At 38.0% G+C, this 25,530-nt stretch overlaps 1 protein-coding gene across 1 annotated transcript in view; it reads right to left on the reverse strand.

The window, feature by feature from the left end:
* Positions 1-2,283: 2,283 nt before the first annotated feature.
* ARF1 (ADP ribosylation factor 1) overlaps positions 2,284-25,530 on the reverse strand; it is a 35,462-nt gene continuing 12,215 nt past the window's right edge. Inside the window, exons 2-5 of the mRNA XM_044681482.1 lie at positions 9,470-9,655; positions 6,682-6,792; positions 6,015-6,139; positions 2,284-3,941 (exon numbers count right to left, since the gene is read on the reverse strand). Coding sequence (XP_044537417.1) covers positions 3,780-3,941; positions 6,015-6,139; positions 6,682-6,792; positions 9,470-9,617 — 546 coding nt within the window. The 5' untranslated portion in view covers positions 9,618-9,655 and the 3' untranslated portion in view covers positions 2,284-3,779. The remainder of the gene's footprint in view (positions 3,942-6,014; positions 6,140-6,681; positions 6,793-9,469; positions 9,656-25,530) is intronic.

The raw sequence follows: 25,530 nt of genomic DNA on the forward strand, positions 1-25,530 counted from the left end.
AGAGTAGAAAGGAGACACTTCCTAGCTGGGTGACCCCAGGCAAGTCACTTAAACTCCCACTGGCTAGCCCATACCACAATCTTTTGCTTTGGAAAGGATATAGTATTGATTTTAAGACAAAAAGGGTTTTCATTTTTAAAGGGGGGGGGGCAGGAGCAGGGGTGGAGATGGATTGGGAAAAGAGGGAAAGGCGTCTATGATTTCTGTTGACCAGCAGGCTTGCTGGCCTTGTCTGACCTCAAACCATTTTCTCTGGAGGTGAGCAGATGAAAAGCAGCACAACCAAGAGCCAAACTGTAAAGCTCACCATGCCAGACACAAAAAGTGCTCATGCCAGGGGGTGACTCCCAGAGGCCTGCCTATGGGCCCCAGGCAAGAGATGGTGGAAGGAACTGGGGATGTTCATTACTGCTGGGAGGGAGGGAGAAGAAACTGAAGATAGTTCTAGGCCCAGGTTTCCAGTCACAACTCTACTTCAACCACTTACTCAACCTATGCTCAGATTTCCCAATTGATCAGGTTTTCCTGTGGATGCTCCCTTAAGCTAGCCTGGGCCACGGTTCTTGGGTGTCCAAGACCCTTGGGTCATGGGATAGCATCTATCTCTGTTGACGAGTCTCTCTGCTCCTAGCTAGTCTGACACTACTGAGAGGCAAATCATGGCCAAAGGTGGGCAAGAGATGAACGAAGGCACCCACTGCTCTGTTTTGTTGAGTTGGGGAACTAGCGTAAAACCCTGAAATGTGCTGTTCTTTGGGCTATGATGGAGGAGAGAAGGAATGTACTTAGAAGTGAAGAGGAGGCAAAACCAAGAGCTATTAAAAAAATCAGTATGAGAAGGAAAAAAGGATAGAGATGCTTTACCTGCAGGAAATACCTCTGATGAAGTCTATATTTACCATTGAGAGTGGTGGTTCTAACAAATACCTCAAAATTAAGGGGTATGAAAGAGATGTGGCAGTCTTTTACTAGAGTTTTTTTTTTTAATCCTGGGACTCCATTCTAGGAGCATAGGGCCACAACCAGTAGGCAATGGGTCACACAGTCGCTCAGGGTCACCCAGCTGGGAAGTGTCTGAGCCCGGGTTTGAACCTAGGACCTTTCGTCTCTAGGCCTGGCTCTCAATCCACTGAGCTAGCCCAGCTGCCCCTACTTTAGGTTGCAGTTTCTTTAGCAGATGTAGTTTTTACAGGGTGGGGTTGCTAGCCCCACGCCCAACTCTCCTCCTTTTTCATCTGGGCTAGGGACCGTCCTTGGCCCAGGAGTGGTAAGGGTGGGCAATAGGGGTCAAGTGACTTGCCCAAGGTCACACAGCTGGAAGTGTCCGAGGCCTGGCTCTCAATCCACTGAGCCACCCAGCTGCCCCAGAGTATTATTAGCATGCCCTTATTCCATTAACATCCTCTTAAGGAAGAAAGGCATTATGAAGTCAGGCCATGGAAACAGGAGTTTGATTCTATTAACTGGCATTTCCAAAACGTAAGCCTGCAAACAGTAAAACAAAAGCAGCTCTGGAAGTTTATTTTTTCATGTGATATTCAAAATCTCTTGGTCTTTTCCTTCAAGCCATGACTGGGATAGAGAAATGTGCCAGGTACTTGGGCCCCCATAATGGTAGGGATATATCACTGAGAAGGCACTGTGACATAGCAGAAAGCATACTGGGACTTATAGTGAGAGGAAATGGTTTCAATCTCAGCACTATTTACAACCTTACTTTTTCTCCTCTATAAAATAACTCCAACAGTTATGGTCTCTTCCAACTCTAGATCCTACTGGGGTCAGGGAGGTAGAGAGGTAGCTTTCAGGTTGAATCTGATTTTCTTTGCTTTAGTTAGAACAACAACCCATCAGTACTAGCTGCCCCCTGAATCAAATACCTTAAGTTGGAAGAGAGTTAAGGCCCTCTAGAAAAATTTTCATTTTACAGATAAGGAAACTGAGGTCCAAGTTAAGTGATTTGCCCAAGGATCACATGAAGCAACAGAGGTATAATTTTATTCTGACTTCAGACTCAAATATTCTTTCCATTATATCATGCATTAGGGTTGACGTGGCTACTACTGAGAGCTTTGAATTTTGTGGAAAAACTATAAAGCCACCATCATCAACAAATTCAGGAAATCTTTAATGAGGGAAATAATTTGTGACTGCCTACCAGTACCAAAGACCAGTCTGCAGAGTGACCAGCCTGGATGGGCAGAAGTCTTTTGTTTTATCATTACTGCATAGTTATCAGCAACTCACTCACTCAGGCAATATTAAGGTACCAAAAAAACCTCATGAAATAGTTCAGAGATTTTATTCTAATAGCTTTAATTACAGTGCTTGTTTGTCGAAATGAAAACTGAAAACAAGTATACAAAACAGTTGATTACTAATTGTGTATTGAAAGCAGTAAGAGTTTCCACAACACCAAACAAACCAGTTCTGAGTTTTTCCCGAGATAAAGTTTAACAGCTCCAGCTTCTTCAGTGTTTATCAAAATACAAAAGAAAAAAAAAAAGTAAAGATCTTTTTTTTTCAGATGGCAAATCTGACCCTTGTAGTATGAGGGGTAGTAAAGGACATTTCACACATATACAGATAGGGGGATTGTTCCAAAATGGGACCGAATACTTCTAGAATGGAATGACTCCCCAAGCTCTCATGCTCAATTTATTTTCTTTCAAAACCTAGACACCATAGAGAAATACCTGGTGTTCTTGACAGTGTCTTTGAAATATCTCTAACCAAGCTTTGGGGCTAACGTAGGCTGTGCTGACTGTGGAGAGGTTTCTGGGGTGGTTTCAAACAGAAGCACCACACACTCAACCAAAATTAAAAGGCTGGTTTTTTTTTTCCTCCAAATATGTTCAAAAGCTCTTCTCAATGTTTATAACCAGCCACCATCATTGTGTCCTTCCTAAGAGTTATTCAAGTGTGATGAAGAACTACTCACAGCCTGACCTGAACTGCAAAAGGGGGGGAAAAGTCTAGTTATAAACAGTTTATGATTGAAGATCTAATGCTCTCAATGTGCAGCCTGCTCCGAACCACAACCTCAAAGCTTTTTTTCCTAATAAGTATCCATGTGAGCACAAATACAAGCACAAACTCTATGAAATACATAAAGATCCAAAGACATAGCATTACATGGATCTCTATTTTAACCATGCAAAATTGATCACTTGTTTGATTTTTATCATTTCTCAAGTTTCAAAAGAGAAATGCAGACAATTACAATGGTCTGGTAAAAGTTGTTACTGCAAAACCTACACTAAGCGTATTTCTCCGTTTTGTGTGTTCAAGTGTTTTACTTGTCTTTTTTTATTTTTTTACTATTTAAAAAAATACACTGAGTTCAGGTTAAAAACCAACCACCAAAATGGATCTCCACACATCTCACAGGCCAGTAGGAGTAGCATTCGGCTCTGCTGCTGCACGTTAAACCCCAGCAACCCAAGTGCCAGTGTGCTTAAAATCCCTTCCCAGTACTAAACGGTGAGTTGATTTTTTTACAATAAAAAAAGCTGAGTAATATTGCATAGGAGTGCCAGAAACTGCCCCACTGGAAACAAAAACTATTTACATTAAATAAGAAACCTGTTTTCAGGCCTGTATTTGCCACATTTACAGCATGGTGCAATACATACTGTGACAAGGGGTAGGAAAAAACAGCTTCCGGCACTCAATACCACAAAGTAGCACAGTTTGCCACATGAGAGTAAAGCGAAGGGCGAACAGGAGGAGGAAATAAGAGGGAGAGAAGGAAAAAGGGAGGAGGAACTTTTGTTGTTTCATTTCTGGTTTCGGAGCTGATTGGACAACCAGTCCAGTCCTTCATAGAGCCCATCCCCACTAGTGGCACAGGTGGCTTGGATGTACCAGTTTCTGTGACGGAGAGAATGCAGTCCGAGTTTATCTGTGATTTCAGCTGCATTCATGGCATTGGGAAGATCCTGGTAAGAAAGAAGGGGAAAATGGTTTTCAGGGTGCAATTATTACACAGGAAACGAGCTCAAAAAGTCCAAATCTTTTACCAGCCAAAACTACTCTGATTCAGGCTTTCCCTTATCCTAACCCCCAGAAAGATCACTGCTTCGTAGATTTGGCACCTTTTCTAGTGTCCTTTGACAACCTATTTGCAGTTAACCTTTCTGGGAAGTCCTTCCATGAATATATCACCCAAACCCCTCTCATCAACTGGCTGGTCAACCCTCAATTCTCTACCCCCGACAATCCCTGATTATATATACTCCTTCCTCACTGACCTAAATTTCCAGAACCCATTTTCTTGTACCTGTCTCCCATATTATTTCTTTTTCAATGAACAAGGTATTTTCTCACTTTTCTAGCTCACCCAATTTAAAATCAAATATGTATGTATATGTATATTACTACTAATATGTATAGTCAAGCAAAACACATTCCCACATATCTCATTCTGCATCTTGAATCTTCTTCACCAATCTTCGAATTTGCAATGTAGTTATGTATAAGTTGTTCTCTTGGATGTTTACTTCACTCTGCATCAGTTTGTACAAGCCTTCTTGGGTTTCTCATTCCTTTCACTAATTCTTATGGCACGTTAATACTCCATCATATTCTTTTATCACAATTTGTTCAACCATTCCTGAATTGATAGGCAATGTTTTACTTTCCAGTTCTCTGACACTACCAAAAGGACTATATTTTTTTGTACATATGGATTCTTTTCTTCTTTCTCTGATCTCTTTGGGGTATAGGCTCAATAGAAGCATCTCCAGGACAAAAGTATATATCATTTAGCTATTTGGAGGGCAGAGTTCCAAACTGCTTTCCATAATGGCTGTATTAATTCACCGCTCCAACAACAGTACCCTGGTGAACACCCATTTGTCTGAAAAGCCCCTCCGAAATTTGTCATTTTCCTTTTATGGCATATTTGCCTTTCAGATCGGTGTGAAGTAGAAACCTCAAAGTTGCTTTAATTTGTATTTATTTAGATGTGGAACATTTCCCCATATAGTTATTGATAGTTTGGATATCTTTGTTAGCCTTAAGCATTTTCCTTGCTATATTTTGGGCCTATTCTAAGCTCTAGACTAAATTTACTTTAACAACCTCTGATTTCATTGATGTGGGCTTTCTGGAAAGTTGTCGACCTATCTAAGCTTTAATAGATAAGTCTTTGTGATTTGTTATGGTTGAAAAAAATTACTTGGTGGTCAACCTTCTGGTGGCCATCCTGTTAATTATTACCCTTTCAAAATATGAGACTTGTGCAAAAGAAATTATTGAGGGGATTTTGATTACAAGGATAGAATCTAAACTCTGTTGTCCCCTGTGGTCAGCAAGAAAGCCAGCTAGATAGGGGACAGTGAGGCAGGAGCAGGCTAGATAACTCCGGGGGGAAGGGGGGGGGCAGGTAAAGGAGAATGGGTGACAGTTAGTTGGCTTATAAGGTATGCCATGTAAAAGTCAGTGGGCAGAGAGAAAGCCTGATAAACTGAGGCCAAACTGGATTATAGTCTCTCGGCTTCCATGTTACTGCTGACAGTGGGAGCCCATATGACTGCTGCAGAACATCAAGCTAAATGGAGAGGCTAGAAATGGGTATTCTTCCCTAAAAGTAATCTACCTCCACTCTCTTTCCTCTGTCTCCCCTACTCCTTTCTGGTTAATTAAGATTACAAATCTATGGCCAGTCCCTCTATTTTAATCCTAACAGACTAAAACAGGAAGGGCACAATACTCTTGGGACGAGTTAATGCTACTGCAACTCAACAGTAATTTTGGCCTGGACTCCAATTATAACTCAATCTCTATATCTGTTCTGTAACTCAAGTGGATTATATATATACCTTTCCTGGACCTTGAGCTTCCTATGTTATAAAAGGGTGGATTTGATGCTTTCAAATATGTCCTTTCCAGTTCTGACAACTGAAAATTCTATGACACATAACCAACAAATACCAACTCTCACACTTTCTGATCACCCATGAAACAAATTGAGTGAGGCAAACATTTCTGCATAGTCCTCCAGCACCTACCTGTTTGTTAGCAAAAACTAATAAAACGGCATCCCTAAGCTCATCCTCTGCCAACATTCTCATCAGTTCTTCTCGGGCCTCATTCACTCGCTCTCTGTCATTGCTGTCAACCACAAAAATCAGTCCTACAAAATAAGAAACCAGTGTTTTAAGATACATTATTTATTATATAATATGATTACTGAAAAAAGTTCTGACACTACCAGAATGCTATATAACTGAAGGGAAAAAAATGGTTAGTCACCAGAAGCTTTTCATTCAAGACTTCCTAGTAAATCTAATGATTCCATATCCTTATAATACCTTCCATGTACTTATGCTATACATAAAGTTATTTATGTACACAGGATTTCCACTTATAGTGGAAAGAACTGGACTAAGAGTTGGACTACCTCAGTTCTGCATTCCTCAAAACTGGGAAAATGAGGTCATCTCTCAGAAGTCAATTTCCTGATTTCAGATCTGTAAAATGGATAGCATTTGCACCATCTAACTCGGGATTTTTGGGGAAGGAACACTTAAAACTCAAGGTGCTGAATAAAATTAATTAATATGGAAAGTCAAGGCCTATATCTTTGTTTCTCTTTTAGCACCCAACATACTGTAACACAACTGATTGTTTGGGAGGGGCAGGGGGCTTTTTAAAAGACCCAAGTCCATGACTCACCTTGTGTATTTTGGAAGTAATGGCGCCATAAGGGTCGGATTTTGTCCTGGCCACCTACATCCCACACCGTGAAGCTAATGTTTTTGTATTCTACAGTTTCTACGTTGAAACCTGTAAGAATTTAAAAGCAACAATGATTTTAAAGTACAAACCATTCACCTATATACATCTTGATTTTATAAGGCCCTAAGGCCCAAAGGAAAAACTGGTGATAGAATGCCCTTCTGTAGAGCTTGCTAGCTAGCTGGAACCATTATAACTGACACAATGAAAACAAATAATGCTACCAATGAAACATCAAGTAAAAGAAACTTCAAAGCCATCTAATTAGCTATCTTCTAAATCTCTTATTTATAATTTTTTTTAAAAATATTTTTAAACCCTTAACTTCTGTATATTAGTTCCTTGGTGGAAGAGTGGTAAGGGTAGGCAATGGGGGTTAAGTGACTTGCCCAGGGTCACACAGCTGGGAAGTGTCTGAGGCCAGATTTGAACCTAGGACCTCCCGTCTCTAGGCCTGGCTCTCAATCCACTGAGCTACCCAGCTGCCCTAAATCTCTTATTTAAATAAAAACACTAACTAGTAGAATACAGAATACAAAGTCAGGCCAAATCAGAAAGTTTTTAGGTTAAAGTCTAATCTATAATTGACACTGGCTGTGCCATCCTGGGCAAGTCACTTATTCCTCAGTGCCCCAGGCAATCTTAATGTTTAAAGGATAGTTGATGACCTCCACTGGTAGAGGGCATTTCCCCACTGAGAGTTCCCCACAACAATTAAGTCACCCCCATGAACTCAAAACACCCCTAAATTAGCATGCAATTACCTAAAATTTCTGGCTGGGCAGTCAAATTCTGGGTATTTATTATTAGAACTAGAGTGTAACCTAATTGAATACATCCCATAGATGTAACAAATATCCTATAAACTCAGAATAATTCAGTTAGTTAAATATCAGTATTGTTACTGACTTCTTAAGAGTACTGTAATCTTCCCTGTTCTTCAGTTCAATAAACTAGGTGTCATCCTCACTCTTTCTCAGCTCCCATATCGAATCTGTTGCCAAGGCCTTTCAAATTTTAATTTAGCACCATCTCTTGTACAATTCCCCCCACCCCCCATCTCTGGCCTGGACTATTTCAGTAGCCTACTGGTGGATTTCCATGCCTCAAATCTGTTGGCACTCCAGTCTATCCTCTACTCAAACATCAAAGAGATTTTCCTTACGCACAGGTTAGACAATGTCATTCTCCCAACTCAATATTAACTTCAGTGTTGGTTCCTTTCTACATTTCCATTCTCACCTGCCAATCTCTTTTCTCCCAATTTGCAATCTAGTAATACCTGGCCTCCTCTTGTTGTTCCTCACATAAGACACTCCATCCCCAGATGCTAAGTATTTTCACAACAATCCCCCAGACCGCAACCCAGAATGCTCCTTACCGCTTAGCTTCCTTTAGGTCCTAGCTAAAATCTCAACCTCGCCTGATATTCTTTAATTCAAGTGCCTACCTATCTGTATATAGTTTGGTCACACTTAGTTGTATGCATGCCTTCTCTCCCATGAGACTCTGAGCTCTTTGCAAAAGTAGCATTTAGCACAGTACTGGCACAAAATTGCTACTTAATAAATAAGTATCTATTGACTCACATGGATCAAAACTGGCCCATGACTATTACAAAACCTATGAGGAATAAAGATGAATGCTTGAAGAAAGGTCCTTTTTGGACCTCTTTTTTTGGAAATACAGCACAAAATCTAACCCCACTCCCAGCCCCCCCCCCCAAAGAACAACTAATCCAACATTTTGGAATACTTAAGAAATTATTCTATATTTCCCTCTACTTTCACTTGAAATTACAGTCTAAATATATACAGAGTTCAGCTATGGATCATCTGGAAAAAATCTGAACACCTCACTCATCAAGAAATATAAGACAAAGGGGCAGCTAGGTGGTTCAGTGAATTGAGAACTAGCCCAGAGACGGGAGGTCCAGGGTTCAAATCTGGCCTCAGACACTTCCTAGTTGTGTGACCCCGGACAAGTCACTTAACCCCCACTGCCTAACTCTTACCACTCTTCTGCCTTGGAACCAATACATAGTATTGATTCCAAGATGGAAGGTAAGGGTTTAAAAAAAAACAAATGTAAGACAGAAAATGTTAGCAATCTTCCATATCTGTTTCCCACACCAGGAATAGGGAGACCCTTTCCTTCTGTAACCCCTGAGATAATGATGGTCTACTTGGTTAAACTTGTCAGTGAAAAGATCTAACATGAGGTAAGAATGTGGCCTAGGAATGGATAATCAAATTACTATAGTAATATCTGTATCCCTCTTTCCTTTTTTGGTCCTTTCCTGTTTCTCCTTCCAAGTTTTCTTCTTGTACCACCTCATGTACCCCACCCCACCCCCAAACAAAACTGGTAGCCTTTTTTAAAGAATTTGCCTTTCTCTTCAAACCCAGAGCAGCCTCTATTCTACAGAAAGAAACCAATTGCCAGAAAGGTTAATGTGCAATCTTAGCTCTCCTGTTTTTTTGGGGGACTTGCAAATATTCAGTTGCTCACAGAGTCTACTAGAATCTTTTTTATTATCTCTTAAATTTTTTCCATGCCTTTTCAGCAAAACCCTCCCAGCTATACTCCAGAATTTTCTCTTCTCTTCCTGTTGCTGCTACAACGGAAGAGGAAAGTTGTTTTTGTCAAGAGGTTCCAATTCAAAAGTCTTCATTTGGCCCAAATCATAGAACTGCCATTTACTTATGCAATGCTAATTGCTTACCTATAGTGGGAATAGTAGTTACTATTTCACCCAGCTTCAGTTTGTACAAAATAGTTGTCTTTCCTGCAGCATCCAGACCAACCATTAGAATCCTCATTTCTTTTTTGCCAAAGAGCCCCTTGAAGAGGTTAGCAAATATATTCCCCATGTTCCAAGTGTGATGTGTTGAACGTTGGCAAAAGAAACCTAGAAAGATAAGGAGAAAAATTTTAAATTACATGAGATAAACCTGTCCTGTCCACCTATTTACAAAGGCAGCCAAATATCAAATGAAGGCAAAAATCATTGAGAACTGAAGGAGATCTAAGATGACAAAATAAAATGAAAAAACCCAGAGGACAACTCCTCTTAAAGAATTTCATTCCTCACAAAACAAACACCTAACAATCAATCAGTAGGACTAAATTTTCTCAAACAGAACATTTTATTTACTTAAGAGACTATGAAAAGCACTCAGGATTTGAACTCAGTGTGGCAAGAGTTTAAACTGATTCTGCTACTCTCAGTTTGTATGACTTTGGGCAGATCACCTAACGTCTTTAGCCTTAAGTTTCCTCATCTGTAAAATGAAGGAGATGAACTAGATGATCTAAGTCCTTCTCCAACTGTCTATCAGTTTATGCTCTCAATTTAAAAATGAGTAAATTAAGGTACAGCCTAGGGAAATAACCTGTTAAAGTGAATTGTGGAGCAGGAACAGAACCTAAATTTTCTACATCCAAAGTTTTTTTCTCCTATATAATGCTGTCCCTAATACAGGTGACTGATTTTAAGAACTCATTTTTGCCAAACAATTTTTTTGGTGGGAAAAAAAATCTGAGATTAAGTGTCTTAATCAAGGTCACACTATGAATCTGAAGGTTGAATTTGAACTAAGGTCTAAATTTCAGATTTAGTGCTCTTTGTGCTGGGGCAGCTAGTTTGCACTTTAAAAACCATATAAAATCTCATAGATTTCAATTTATTTTCGTTAAATGCACCACTAGTTTCCTGAGAAGCAGCACAGGGCAGTGGAAAGTAAGCTGGATTTTAGAGTCCAAACACCTGGGTTTGAATCCTAGTTCTGCTAGTGAGTAAACTATGGCCTTGGATGAAAGTCTGGCCTCTCTGGCCTTCAATTCTTCACTTATAAAATGAGAGCTGATGCTTGATGGCATGAGGTACTTTCCAACTCTTAATCTATAATATATGATTAAATGTAAGGAAGTTCAATCCCAAACTCAAAATCTGAATAACAAGAAACAAAGGTTTAAATATGTCCAAGGAAGAAGCTCCTTTTATCAGACTGTATGAAAGAGAATGGAATCATACTATATCTGAGGAAACAGAAGCCTGTAGGCTCAAGTTTCTTGGGATTTAAATAACAGCTCAAATGGCTTTATAGGTATGGTTCTAGCACTGTGGTTTGTTGCCTTTCATTCCATCAGCCAATAGTGTGCTGTGCACAATCTCACATTAGTAAACTCACATTAAGTGGTAGTGGCATACTGCATTTCCATTGTATACAGTATAGTACATATTCACCCACAAAATCCTGCGATATAGCGAAAACTCGACGATACAGAAATATATATATATATATATATATATCAAAACCTGTGTTATAGTGAAGAGAAGCCCTGATAAGTGAACCGTAATATATCGAGGGAAGACTGTACCTTTATCAAACAACCAGAAGCATAGGGAGAAAATAAGCTCTTGGATTGTTATTCAGGTAGAAAGTTCTCTAACAGCACACATCTCTCTCTTTTTTTTAAAAAAAGGAAAATTCTACTATTTTCCTTCCAAGAAGCTGTTGCAAACAGAAAATCCTTTTCCCCTCAAGTATTTCTTCCTCAGCATTCACCTTGGGAATACTTTCATCATTTTTTCTCTCTCTTAAACAAATAGATATTAAGGGCCCATTTCATTCAAAGCCCTGTGGGGGATATGTATAAGAAGATGACAACCTCTTTCTGAGAGCAATATTTATGCTAAAGCTGTGGAGACAAGATATGAAAAGCGCTGAAGTTGAAAGAGTAAATTGGTTTTCAGAGATGAGAGAGATGACTTCTGACTCAAATCCACACGATGTGACCAGCTTTCAATTTCTTCTTTATTTTTCTCTTTTCTAAAGAATCTATCTTTCCTCAAATATATAATGATTCTTTGGCATCATTTCATCATCCTGCAAAATTGCATCAGCCATAGTACTCATACTTAGTACACACACAGTCTCCTCTCCCCCTCAGAGGACTGGAAGGTAGAGTGAAGAGTTTTTCCTCAAACCACCACTGAAGTAGGGCACGCAGGCCAGCCATTGCTTCCTTTCCTGTCAAGCTATTCATACTCTTTTGCATTTCTTCATCCTGACCAGATTATCTGTCCCCAACTCTCCTAATGTTCCTATCTCTAGAACTTATTTGGCACATAGCAGAGGCTTAAATAAATGTCTATTTATGGCTTGAAAGGGCACACTTTTTTCATATTTCTAAAGATTACTAAAGCTCTTCTCAACAATATCACATGTTAAAGCTTCCTCAAAGTCCCTAGGGCTTACTGTTTTAAGCGATTAGGCCAAATTGTTTAAGCTTGAATACAACAGTTTTACTTGTTAAACAAGCAGAACACTCCCTGCCAGGTCATATATGAACTACACAGGCTTGGCAAGTTTCAATTTCAATGAAAGATATCATTAAATCCCAGATACTTTTATGGGTCCCCTTAGATTTCACCTTGCTACTCAAGTGACTTCCTTCATGAAACTAAGCTGGCACCTCCCATTCATCAACTTCTTCAATGTTAGTTCCTAGGTAACAGGAAATATACCTTCCCAAAACTTGGTGGTTAAGAACTCAATGTCTCTAATAGTTTACTTTTCTGGGGATACAGGCAACATTCCTAATCAGAAGTATTAAAATTATCCATATATACCTTATCCCAAATTGAAGATCTATGCTTAGGTTAACTAATAATAACAAAGTCTCAAGCTTCTCAGGTTTCTGGTATAGCTTATAATTTTTTGGGAAACTGGATGTTTGTGGATATAATGCTATAATCAGTTTTTCTTTTTTACTTCAATATACCTCTTTACTACCAACCACTCTAAATATTATTTTATCCACTGGCAGGGAAATTCCATGGTATCTTCCTAACACTTAAAAAAAATGCAAATTTTCCAGGAAGATAATTTGTAATAATTTCCAGGTACACATAATTTTCTCCTTCAGGTCAACCAATGCAATGTTTTCTTAGGAGCGAAAAGGTCCTGTTCAGACTACATCTCAGGCTACTTCCCAGCCTCTTCACAGGCTTGGGCTTGTCTTGCTGTTATTTCATCCTTTCCTTCTTCACAATCAGATCTACATTACTGAGGAAACCGGTACATCTAGTTCATTTTAATCATCCTACATATTAGTCAGGAGAGGAAACTCTGATTTCCCAAAGAGCCTCTCCCCACCTGGATATCTGATGCCAGGCATCAAATGTAATTCTCTGCCAAATAGAATGGAAAAGTCACTGAAATGGCATATTTGTGCAAAGTAATTTCTGTTTTTTACAAGGACCTAAAGTTCTGGCTATCTTTTTCATATCTGGACAAGTTAACAGAAAACAAATAAGAAATTTCCTTTTTGGAAAACTTCCTTTTTTATTAGTAGGACTTACTCAAGATTGGGGCGAACTTTCGGGAAAAAATTAATGGTAACTAGGAAGGTGAAAACAAACAAGATCAGGTCATACGAGGGTAAGTATAAGGAACTGGGGGGGGGGTTATGCAAAAGGCATTTTACTTTGTAAGCTATAACAAGTTCTGCTCTCAAAGGCATGGATGTGGAAATAAGGCAGGTTGGTTTGGGTAATGTAGAGGATTGGGCTGACCTGGGAGTCAGGAAGGGTTCAATTTAAAATCTTCCCCCCAAAAGTCACTATAAGTGTGATCCTGGCCACATCACTTAATTAACCTCTTCATTCCCCTTCTGGCTTCACCTCTGCCTCTCCCAGGTGTCCTCAGCAAACCCCCAGAAATATTTTGAAATTCTATTATCCACTTTTGTACCCCACACACGGAAGTACTATACCTTCCTACCTCCAGCCCCTCCCTTCTGATTGGCTGACTCCACCCTAGAATCAATTTTAAGGAGGCCCAGAGAAGCCATGTCTTCATTCCTTTCTAGGATATGCTACAAACTCTTCAAGACTTTTCTATACAATGCCACTGCTTTGAGTACTTCCATCCCTCTCTAATCCTTTCCAGAGAGTGTCTAGCACATTGTCAAAGTTCTTAAAAATGCTTGCTGACCAATTCTTTCATCTAAAAATGGGGATCAATTAGCACCCTTCTTCTCACAGGGTGGTTAAGAAAAATTTGAGTAAGCACATAAAGCACTTTGCAAACCTTATAGCAACATATAAAGTATTATCATCATTATTAGCAATAAATTATTTATTTTACTTAGTTCAAGGGGGCAGAACTAGGAACAATTCATGGAAATTATAAAAAAGCAGATTCCATCAAAGTTCAAGGGAAAGACTTGCTAATCATATGGGATCTTTGTTGATTAATTTAAGCAAATGTGGGGGATACAGAATGGACTAGATGAAGGATTTTTAACCTAGGGTCTAAGAAATTGGTTAAAAAATTTTTTTTTTATAAATGGCACCCTTTCGCTTGCAAGTTTAGTCCATGGAAAATTAAAATACTTCAAGTAACTTGACTTTTTGAGAAAGAGAACAGTTTGTTACGGAAGTTCTTGATTCTGGTCTTTTGTAGCTGCTTCACTTGAATAGATGAATCTGACTTAACTGGTTTTGCTGCTTAAAAAAAAAAAGTTACTATGACTTAAGTAACTTTTGACCTTTACCTGTAACCATTTGCTGTAATTATATCCTGTCTGAACAAATATTACCACAGAGTTTTATACAAGTGAATTATGGAATGGGGATGAGATAAAGACCCTTCCACTTCCTCTTCTACCCACCAAAATCCCCAGACACTGGTGTTTCTTGTAATCACAATGATTAATCTAGCTTTAAGCAATCTCAACTAAGAAACCATGAACATAAAAAAGAAAAATAGAAAGAACTAAAAAAGATTTACAAAAGCATTTTTTAAATCAGAAAACTTCCAGAACATTTAAAATAGGCATCACTATGCAATTTTTTTATATACCACTTTGATATATCTCAGTTAAGGATTGAAATGATAGGATTTTCATTTTTAATTTCTCCTAAAATCAGTTAGCTTTTTTTGTCATGAATCCAATGGAAAGAGTAACCAACTGCGTAAATACTTAAGTTTTATTCATATTATATTCTAGGACCTAGAACAAAAATGTGCTTGCAAGAATGGTGAGCACTGGTTAAGAATAAGCATTTAACACAACATATTAAATCCTATGACAAATGACAGGCATATCCTGACTTAAGTCTGGACTTATAATTTGGTTCCTTCCAATATTTTGACCAAAATTGGCCTTAAATCATCTAGTCCAAACTCCTCATTTAGAAGCACTGGATCTGACCCCACCCCCACCCCTGCCAAGGCTTAATAATTGTGTGACTATGGGAAATCACTCCTAGTCTTTGAGGAATGGTTTACTCATCTATTAAGATCAGGAGAGTTGTTCAGTACAGCTGAAGAAGTCTGAAAAAGGGCTTTAAAATACTATGCACATATTATTACAACAGGATTTTTCAGGCTTTCTATAGGTCAAATGTTAACATTATAGTAGGACCCCACCTGTAGGGGATACCCTTCCAAGATCTGTGGATGACTAAAACCACAGCTATAAATGAACACCTACTGTTAATCCACTCAACTGGCGAATATGGGGACACAACTGCAAAACCAGCACCATTATTACAGTAAATAAAGGCTTTCCTAAACAAAGATGTTCTATAACACCAGAGGCAGACTGGAGAAAAGTTGAGTATAGGTATGGGACAAATAGAGATGAATCAGGTATTAGGCGGGCAGACTTCACACATGTATTCCCTTGGCAGAAGGTTTGAAATTTTTGAACCCTTTATTTTCTGGAATTATCCAAATTTTCCAATTTTTTCAATCCCCCACCCCAGCCATAGTTAGCTAACCAGAGGGTATGTGTGTATTAAGATGAGGTAGCATTCCACAGAGTAAATGTATATATCTAAATTATGCATATTAACAAATGAATAGGAAAACCAAAGCTTCTAAATACCTGTGGTTTTTAATTTTTTACTTCCCATTTCTTTAAAACTGAAGTCATTAATGATTTTTATAATTATTTTTGGAATTTTTTTATTTGCAGTGGTGGTGAGCAAATGGCCAAATAGGACTAGTTCAAATTAAAAAACAAAACACCCTACAAATAACCATTCAAATGCAAAGTCATTTACCTCTGACTAGACAGAGCAGTTAAGTAATGTTAATCAATCCATTATGCGTACTTCCAGTACATGTAAAATTTCAGAAGCCTTTTTTTGTGTTAAAAGTTACAAAATATTACCATCTATCTTCTAATGCCTCTAGACACAGCTTAAACTACCCCTCAAGGAAGCTTTTCCCATTTTTGGGGAGATGGAGACAGCTGAATCTCCTCAAAAAAAACAAAACAAAAAAAAAACCCTAATCTGGTGCCTCCTAATACAAAAGTGATAGCAATTCTCAAAGGCTATCAGAGTTCTGGCAAGTTCTACCACATTTAAAGTATGGTAAAGACTGAAAGTGCTGTCCAAAGCACCCCCCTCCCCCCAGGCTAAGGATAAGAGAGGTTCATTACTAGTAGTCTGAACACTACATGATAAATTATTTGGTGAGGTCAATCCATGAAGTGAACAAAAAATTTTAAACAGATCTATGATTCTATTTGGGCTGCTTCTGTTTCTAGTAGAGTGATGAAATAAGGCCACGGTGCAAAGCATCAATTTTTAGTCCACCTATAATCATTAACTAAGCTTATAGGTATTTGAAATTTGAGATTTGTCCAATGCCCAGTGAACTGATCATTCGATTAGAAGCATTTAACTACATTATTTATATTATCCAATAAAGTTGAAGGCAAATGACACCCAGGTTCTGGCATCAAGGCTAAATGTGTCTCTGCAACTTCTATCCATTTCCTCCTGGTTCAGTCCTCTGAACCAAATGAATAAAATTTTGTTTCCACATAACAACCTTTCAAGTTGCTTGGAAACAGCTTTGGGGTACCCACTCCTTTCTCTAGGGTAAGTAGGTTGAATTTGTGGCAGGTTTTCCACAATATTCCCTCATCTTTAGTCTTTATTCTAATTTGATGTGGATTTTTGCCCTAATTAATCTAATTCTGGTATAACAGTAATCAATTATTCCTTATTTAGTAACTTTGGGGTGATGTTTAATTCTCGTTATGTGCAGTTTTTCAGGATTCATGAGCTTTAAAGTATCACTGACAGTGTGAATTGATAATTTATGAAATGGGGACAAGGTACATCCAAGCTCTCTGGGTACTCACTGGAAAAGACCAAGATCTGTAGTGGAAACAGGCTTTCACCACATTTTAAAAACCACAGAGGGTGTGGGGGCAAAAAATGTACAGAAAATACAGAAACAAGTAGCAAAGGGTTAAGAGGCAGACAGCAAGAGGACAGGAGATGGAAGAAGAAGAGAATGCTTTAGAGTGTGATGGTAGCATCTCCAAATGGAGATGGTAGCATGCTGGAGATAAGGGCACGAATTAAAGTCTTGTTTTTTATAGGGTTTGGGGGATAAGCAGCCCCAATTATGCCACCCTGTAGTTTAAAATAAAATTTCAATCATCTCCAAGTAGTCATTAAAAATTTTAAAGGGTACATTTCCACATCATCTCAAAATGATCAACACCTTTGGTCCTCTATGGATGTCTAGAACTTGTCTTGAGATTTACATATTAAAAGGATCAAAAACCTTGACATCAGAGACTAGATATCTTCCCCTGAATTTCATATATATTACCAGGATCTGATTTTTTGGTTACTGTATGCCACGAGTTGTAAATTATGTTCCTATGATCTTTTGAGACTTCCAGATTCCCCTTTGTAATCTTATTTCCTGCTAATACCTCTTTATACTAACTTACTTGGGGGTGGGAAGCAGTAGGTGGTGGTCACAGGGACCAGAAGAAGATACAATTTTAACCTAAAGTGGCTCAACTCCCTTAAGACTCAGAGCTGGAAAGGACTTTGGATGCCACTTAATCAGAACCATTCGTTTTACAAGTGAGTAACTGAAGCCCAAAAAGATTAAGTTGATTTGTCGACACGGCAAACAATAAAAGTTTTGAATCCAGATTCTCTAACTGCAAATTCAGCACTCTTCCTACTCTGCCACATCCCCATTTCTTTCTTAACCTGAAGTTATAGTTCATCTGGGCCAGGTGACTAGAATTCACCAATGTTAAGCTAGGTGTTTATCTACTACCTCCCAACTTATCTTAGGTATCAAATCCCTATTAGCTATTATTTGCTCTGTCCTTTCCAGTTCAAAAATTGTTGGCAGAGAAAAGAAGAAAATAGTTGAACAGCTTTTTTTGCAGCCTCACCATCAGTTACCATTAATTATTCTTTCCCACTCCAAGCTTCTAATTCCTTCTTTGATCTTCCCCTTTGCATAATATAGCTTAAAAAAAACAAGAGACCCCTTTTTGTTATCCTTAGATTTCCTTGCCCAGCAGCTGAGGCCCCCTGGTACTGTTCTTATAGAATTGTGTAATGCATTTGTATTTTTCTGTATCAGCCCTTGCTTCTATCTTCTGTATGTATATTTTTAAAAGTTGACTGGCAAGGGGGCAGCTGGGTAGCTCAGTGGATTGATATGATAGTCAGGCCTAGAGAAGGGAGGTCCTAGGTTCAAATCCCGTCTCAGACGCTTCCCAGCTGTGTGACCCTGGGCAAGTCACTTGACCCCCCCTCCATTGCTCACCCTTATCACTCTTCCACCTAGGAGCCAATACACAGAAGTTAAGGGCTTAAAAAACAAATAAATAAAAGTTGCTTTTCCTCTCTCAAAATGTTTATTTTCTGTCTTAGCAACAATTCAGAAGGGTAAGGGCTAGGTAAATGAGGTTAAATGACTTGCTTACGGCCATAGCTAAGAAGCACCAGAGGCTGGATCTGAACCCATGTCTGCTTGACTCCAGGACTGGTACTCCATCCACTGAGCTCTTTAGGGGGTTTTCCTTTCCTCATTACTCTTGTGGCATTTTAGTACAATCTACTTACTCTTTCTCTAAATCTTTTGAAATGTGCTCTCCTAAAATCTAGGGTATGTGTCACATTATAGTGATAACTCTATCAAAATCTAAAATGTTCACTTTTCCTCAAAGTTCCACCATTTCCACGCCCAGCAAGTCATTCTTTTTTGTTGTTGGTGGTGGTGGTGGTGTAAATGAGATGAAAATAGGATTCCTCCTTTTTTTGTTTTGTTTTCATCTTTTTGAAAGAGAAAATTATTTTGAAGGGGAGTCAAGAAATGATCAGTTGTTCTGTTTTTTGGCAGAGAGCATGACAGCAAGTGTCCAAAAAATTGAAGTCCCCACCATACATATGGCTTTTGTGCCAACTTTGTGATGTTTTCCCAAGCTCCTCTTCAATTTCCTCTTTCTATCCAGGTGGTTTGTGGCATACTGCCAATTTGTTATTATTTCAATTTGTTTATTCTAATCTTTCACCCAAAGAGTCACTCCTTTTTGGCCTCCAGATTTCCTTCCATTAGTGTAACTTTTAATTATAGAAATAACCCTCCATTCCCATCTCCATTTTACTTCATGTTTCTTTTGATTGAAATGTACCTTTCCAGATCCAAATTCCAGACATGGGTTTGATCTCATCAAGTCTCATTAATACCAATAAGGTAAAATTTGCATAGTGCCTCTTAGCTCATCTTTCTTAATATGACTCCCTTTTTATGACTGATGAACTTCTGGGTGTGTTGACTGCTGTTCTGCTTATGTCATGGCCACTCTACAGTAATGAAGGTGGATTTATATTTCTGGTAGAAATGGGATTTACCAAACCCACAGACAAAACCTGGGCTGATCTTGAGAGATCACTTATTTTGAGGAGAGCAATTAAAGAAAATAATGGGGTGGTAGAAGTCACAAATGATACTGATGTCCTCCAAAAGTGAGGAAAATAGCAAATGACCCAAATTCCCAAAGTCTCTTCTTTAGAAAAATGATCAAATGAACGCATGATGCAAACACGAGAAAGTAGGTATCTTTGAAACAGACACAACTGACTGAAAATTATAAAGCACAAAATCCCAGCATTAACTGATTAGAACAGCATTTGACCTAAACGAAACATAGCCTTAGTTTCTTCTCCAACAGAGATCTTCGGGCACCTAAGATTATAAAATATTCCTTCACAAATACAAGCAGAGATGACAGTTTAGTAAACAAATAGTTCCAAATGCAGCACAGGAAAAAAACAATGAGACGCATATTTGCAAAAGGTGTCTACCATTACCAGAGGTCAACCTATGGAAATTCCAAATAAAGAGATTCCCAAATAAAGTGAGGTCCTAGAGAAAGTTCCTGCTTGTGCGTGTCATGCTGAATGTGCTAAGCCCCCAAATATCACAGGAGTTCTTCAATGAGGTGCAAGATGATTCTGAAGAAATTAGCCTAACAATCTGCACAGAAAAAAACTAAACATATTAAAAAATGCCTTTTTCTCTAGATTATATAATATGCAGTTAGATGATCGGCCTGAGTCAATATATGTATTTGGGACACTGCACTACAAATGGAAACCGAGTTGGGCACAGAACTGAAAAAGGAGAGCAGGGTAGACTGCAATTAAAATATTGCACATGATCACAAGCTCTTTCCCCAAAGCAAAAAAAGTATCTTTTAATATTCTGGCAATATTCTTTAATGACAAATCTCAGAACACCACAAACTCAATGGAATTCAAGTTGCACATAACCCAACAGGCAAATGAGATGTAAACTGGGTACAAGTAGATCACAGAATATTTCTAAGAATAATCTGTATTCAGAGTAGCTTAAGGGATTTTTCTAAGGAAGATCAGAAAGTCACAGAAATAACAGGTAGATTCTTTTGGCTCTACCAGTACTTTTCAAAATATAAAATAACTTTAATGAAGATCTCTAAGAAGAATGGATTGTCTGTCATTCATCCTTCATTTTCAAAGAGGAACAATTACAACACGGGGACAATGACTTGAATGTCAAATGAATTAGATTTAAGTGAGACAACTGCACAAGTTATCAGTTTCACTCTTCCCTAGTCATCAAAGTCCAGTGGCAAGACTAGAGTCAGAATGACTGGAGATAGCCAGAATGCAGTGGAGATGAACTCAGCATCTTCAATATTTGAGCAAGCTCTAAACACTTCACAGTGCCTGTTTCAGGCACCTTCCTTCCTTCAGGGCTGTTTGGAACAAACTGTTCTCATCATTCCTTCTGCTGAAGGAAGTCTTCACATGCTTGGGGTAGACATGCCCCTAAGTCACTGATGAGTTAGAGGCCTGCTAGTTACCCATAACCTGGTTTAGTCCACCTGCAGAGACAGTTTTATAGGGTGTGGCTACTGTGCATGCTACAGCTTCTTGAAACCAAAGGTGAGAGTTTGGTGACAGGTATAGATACAAAGAGTGGGTGAGCAGCCCTGAAAAGGGCTCAGCAAGCCCTTACACCAGAAGGATTGCAAATGATCCTCCAGAGAGGATCCATGAAAGAATATGGACAGGACTTTCAAATGGGTGGTTTCTAGTCTGCATGGTGTTAATGACCACACTTGATAAAATTACAGAGCTCTTAAGTACTAACATTATTCTTTATATTGAGCTGAAATCTACTTCCCTATAAACTTCTTGTTCTGCCCTTTGGGTAAGGCCCTTCAACTAACTACGAATTCACCTATTACTATACTATCATTTCACAAAATTAGATTGGTAAAATATCTAAATTCTCCCTGGTCACTAAAATGGCATGAATTTATAAGACATTTGTTTAAAACCTTCAACAAGTAATTACATTTTTAAATCACTGCAACAGATTAAAAATTTTCTTCATCAAAAACCTTCTATGTGTGCTTGGATAAAAAAAACAAAATAACAAATATAATTTGCATTGTGAAGGTATTCCACAAGCTCTATAATTTATCTTTTCAGACGTATTGTCATATTTTACCCTTCTCATACATGCAGTTAAACTGTATTACTAGCCAACCCCAAAGCTGAACCTGACATCTGTCTTTGCACACCCAGAAGTGTGCTCCAGATCTAGATCATATACTTCATTCAAATCTTTCCTCAGGTGTACGGGTACCTCTTGATCTCTCCAAATGAACTCTCCTCAAATATGCCTATAGCCATTCTGCCTCAGCCTTTACTTTGTACCCGACATTCCTATCTTGTATTATACTTACTTATGTACATAGTGCATGTCTTTCTCAACCTTAAAACTATAAGGCTCTTTGCAATTAATTTAAGTTAAATGATTCCCCTCTTTTTTGCAAATTATTTTGCAAGTAATTAAAAAAATGTAATAAAATGATAATCAATTAAGACTAGGGGGTAATGTGAAAAGGACACTGGACATAAAAGTTTCAAGAGACATTAAGATTTAAACCTTGCCTTTAACACTGGTAATAACTTCAGAGTTGCTGTGAGAACCAAGTGAGTTCAATATGGAAAACATTTTGCATATCAACTGTTATAAAAATGTTAGCTGCTGAACTCTGCATATAGTAATTTTTATGTCTGGTAGTTTTAATTTCTGATAGTTCAACTTGTTAAAAGCCAATTATGGTCTTATAGTTCAGAAATAAATAGCTTATAACAGTAACAAAAATACACATATATATTTTTATATAACCAAAAAAAATAGTAACCAAATATATATAGTATGGAACTACCAATACATGGAACTTCTATAGAGGAAAAATGTAAACACCAAAGCCAAATAAGAGTTTAAAAAATAGTTCCAATTTATGGATTTAATTCCATGCAAAAATATAAATATATTTTCTAAAACTGCATGAAAAGAAGAAAATACTGGCAAAAGAGTTAATCAAGGGCAACTGGATGATTCAGTGGACAGAGCCAAGCCTAGAGACAAGGGGTTATGGGTTTAAATCTGAATTCAGACATGTCACTTAATCCCATATTTTCTAGCCCTTCTGCCTTAGAAACAATATATAGTATTGATTTTAAAACAGAACTGAAGGGCTTAAAAAAAAAAGGCAATCAATGGTGACACATAAATTACAAAAAAGGGGAGTCATCAAAAGTATCTGACACAAGGCATATATTTGAAAAATTAGGCCAATAAAAAGAAAATAAAACCTAGAAACAAAAATTTATTTAGATAGATGTAAGAAGTTTATTTATAGATTCATTGGTACAGATGAGAAAAGCAAACATTCAACAAATGTGGCTGTGAAAACAATATGGAGAAAAATAAATTTATATCTACAACTCACAAAAATCATACCAAAATCCAGAAGTCTAAAGAAAAAAAAAGGGAAATAAAAGCATCATCTATTTATCCCAATTGCAGAAGGGAGAAAAAAACTCTTATCAGAGAGTTTCAATGGATGAAATTATTTGAGACAAGATGATTGGTTTGGTATTATAAGAACAAAATGCACAAAAATAATAAAACTAAAGATTACAAGGCAAAATATTTAATTTGCATGTTCTTTCTGGAGGGTTATCTGGAAATATAGAAGCCACAAAAATCATAGGTCATCCCTATGACCTAGTAATTCCACTAATGGAAATTCAGCTTTCTAGAAAATATTTAGAAGAAAATAGTTAATTACACAAAAATATTTAAAGCATTGTAATATGTAGGAATAAAACCAGAAAATAACATAAATGCTCAGTGGTTGAAGAATATGGCTTAGAGACTGTGAAATATCAATATAATGAGTCTTATTTTTAGTTTTAGGTTTATATAGGAACACGGAAAGATTTATGTGAATGCAAAGCAAAAAAAAAAGGTAAAACCAGGTCTGTATTTATATAAACTTCAACTACAGAAAAAAGTTAATCTAGGTCTAGATAAACAGGAAAAAAATTCAGTAATAAGGCTCAAGAAGGATTAGAGGGGTCAGCTAGGTAGTAGCTCAGTGGATTGAGAGCCAGGTCTAGAGGGGGGTGGTCCTAAGTTCAAATCTGACCTCAAATAATTCCTAGCTATGTGACCCTGGACAAGTCACTGAACCCCCATTGCCTAGCCCTCACCACTCTTCTGCCTTGGAACCAACACACAGCATTGATTCCAAGACAGAAGGTAAGGGTTTAAAAAAAAAAGAAGGGTTAGAGAATTAAGTTTTTGTGAAGCTGATATCAATATCTATGTTTAACCATACTTTTTACTATCAAACTGATTAAGAAAATAATGACACCGCTAGCATTATAGAGAGTGTAGATAACCTTTTCTAGGAGTTTGGCTGGAAAAGGGTCAGTGTATCCCTTGCGACTCAAACCTTCCTATAGATTAAAGTTTATCCATTAATCATTATTCCGGATTTGGCCAAACAGTACCAAATTCATCTGACTGCATTATCATTTAACTTGAATTTTTTTAAAAACACATTTTATTGATGTTCTTTTCTGCCTCACACTCACATCATTTCCCCAGCCCCACCAAAATGAGCCCTCCCTGGTAACAATGCAAGCCAATATGTTGAACACACACACACACACACACACACACACACACACACACACCCCGTGAGCCTTACTTTCAACTATAGCACCTTTCCCATCAGTTTCTTCATTCTATCCACAAGGATATTATACTTAATATTCAAATACTAGATGTACTATGACTACAGGATTTTCGTGTCAGAAATGGAAATGATACATGATAAATACACCCCCTTTTAAATACTCACAACTTATCAGTTTGAGATTCTAAAAATATTTTCAGAATCAAGTCTACTGATCTTTGGTTTGTATAAACTGAATTCCAACTACTCTTTGCCTTAAAAAATTTAAACCTCCTGAAACTTCAAATTTCTCCAAGAATATACAAAGATCACAACTGGTGTGCTTCTGACCCTTGGTATGTTATTTCCCCAAGCCATTAGATCAGAAATAATTTAAAATTTGTTGGGAGCATGCTACTTTAAATACTTTCACTCCAATTTCTTCAGTGTTCTATCTTTTTTTTCAAACATTTATTAATATTCATTTTTAACATGGTTACATGATTCATGCTCCTCCTTTCCCCTTCGCCCCACCCCCACCCCCCACCCATGGCCGATGCACATTTCCACTAGTTTTGTCATGTGTCTTTGATCAAGACCAATTTCCAAATTGTTGGTAGTTGCATTGGTGTGGTAGTTTCGAGTCCACACCCTCAATCATGTCCACCCCAACCCATGCGTTCAAGCAGTTGTTTTTCTTATATGTTTCCTCTCCTGCAGTCCTTCCTCTGAATGTGGGTAGCATCTTTACCATAAATCCCTCAGAATTGTCCTGGGTCACTGTATTGCTGCTGGTGCAGAGGTCCATTACATTCAATTTTACCACAGTATATCAGTCTCTGTGTACAATGTTCTTCTGGCTCTGCTCCTTTCGCTCTGCATCAGTTCCTGGAGGTCTCTCCAGTTCGCCTGGAACTCCTCCAGTTTATTATTCCTTTTAGCACAATAGTATTCCATCACCCGCATATACCACAGTTTGTTCAGCCATTCTCCAATTGAAGGACATCCCCTCCTTTTCCAATTTGTTGCCACCACAAAAAGCGCAGCTATAAATATTTTTGTACAAGTCTGTTTATCTATGATCTCTTTGGGGTACAAACCCAGCAATGGTATGGCTGGATCAAAGGGCAAGCATTCTTTTATAGCCCTTTGAGCATCATTCCAAATTGCCAGCCAGAATGGCTGGATCAGTTCACAGCTCCACCAGCAATGCATTAATGTCCCAATTTTGCCACATCCCCTCCAACATTCATTACTCTCCCCTTCTTTCATTTTAGCCAATCTGCTAGGTGTGAGGTGATACCTCAGAGTTGTTTTGATTTGCATTTCTCTAATTATTAGAAATTTGAAACACTTTCTCATGTGCTTATTGATACTTTTGATTTCTTTACCTGAAAA

The sequence above is a fragment of the Gracilinanus agilis genome, chromosome 1 (assembly GCF_016433145.1).
Source record: "Gracilinanus agilis isolate LMUSP501 chromosome 1, AgileGrace, whole genome shotgun sequence".
NCBI classification, from domain to species: domain Eukaryota; kingdom Metazoa; phylum Chordata; class Mammalia; order Didelphimorphia; family Didelphidae; genus Gracilinanus; species Gracilinanus agilis.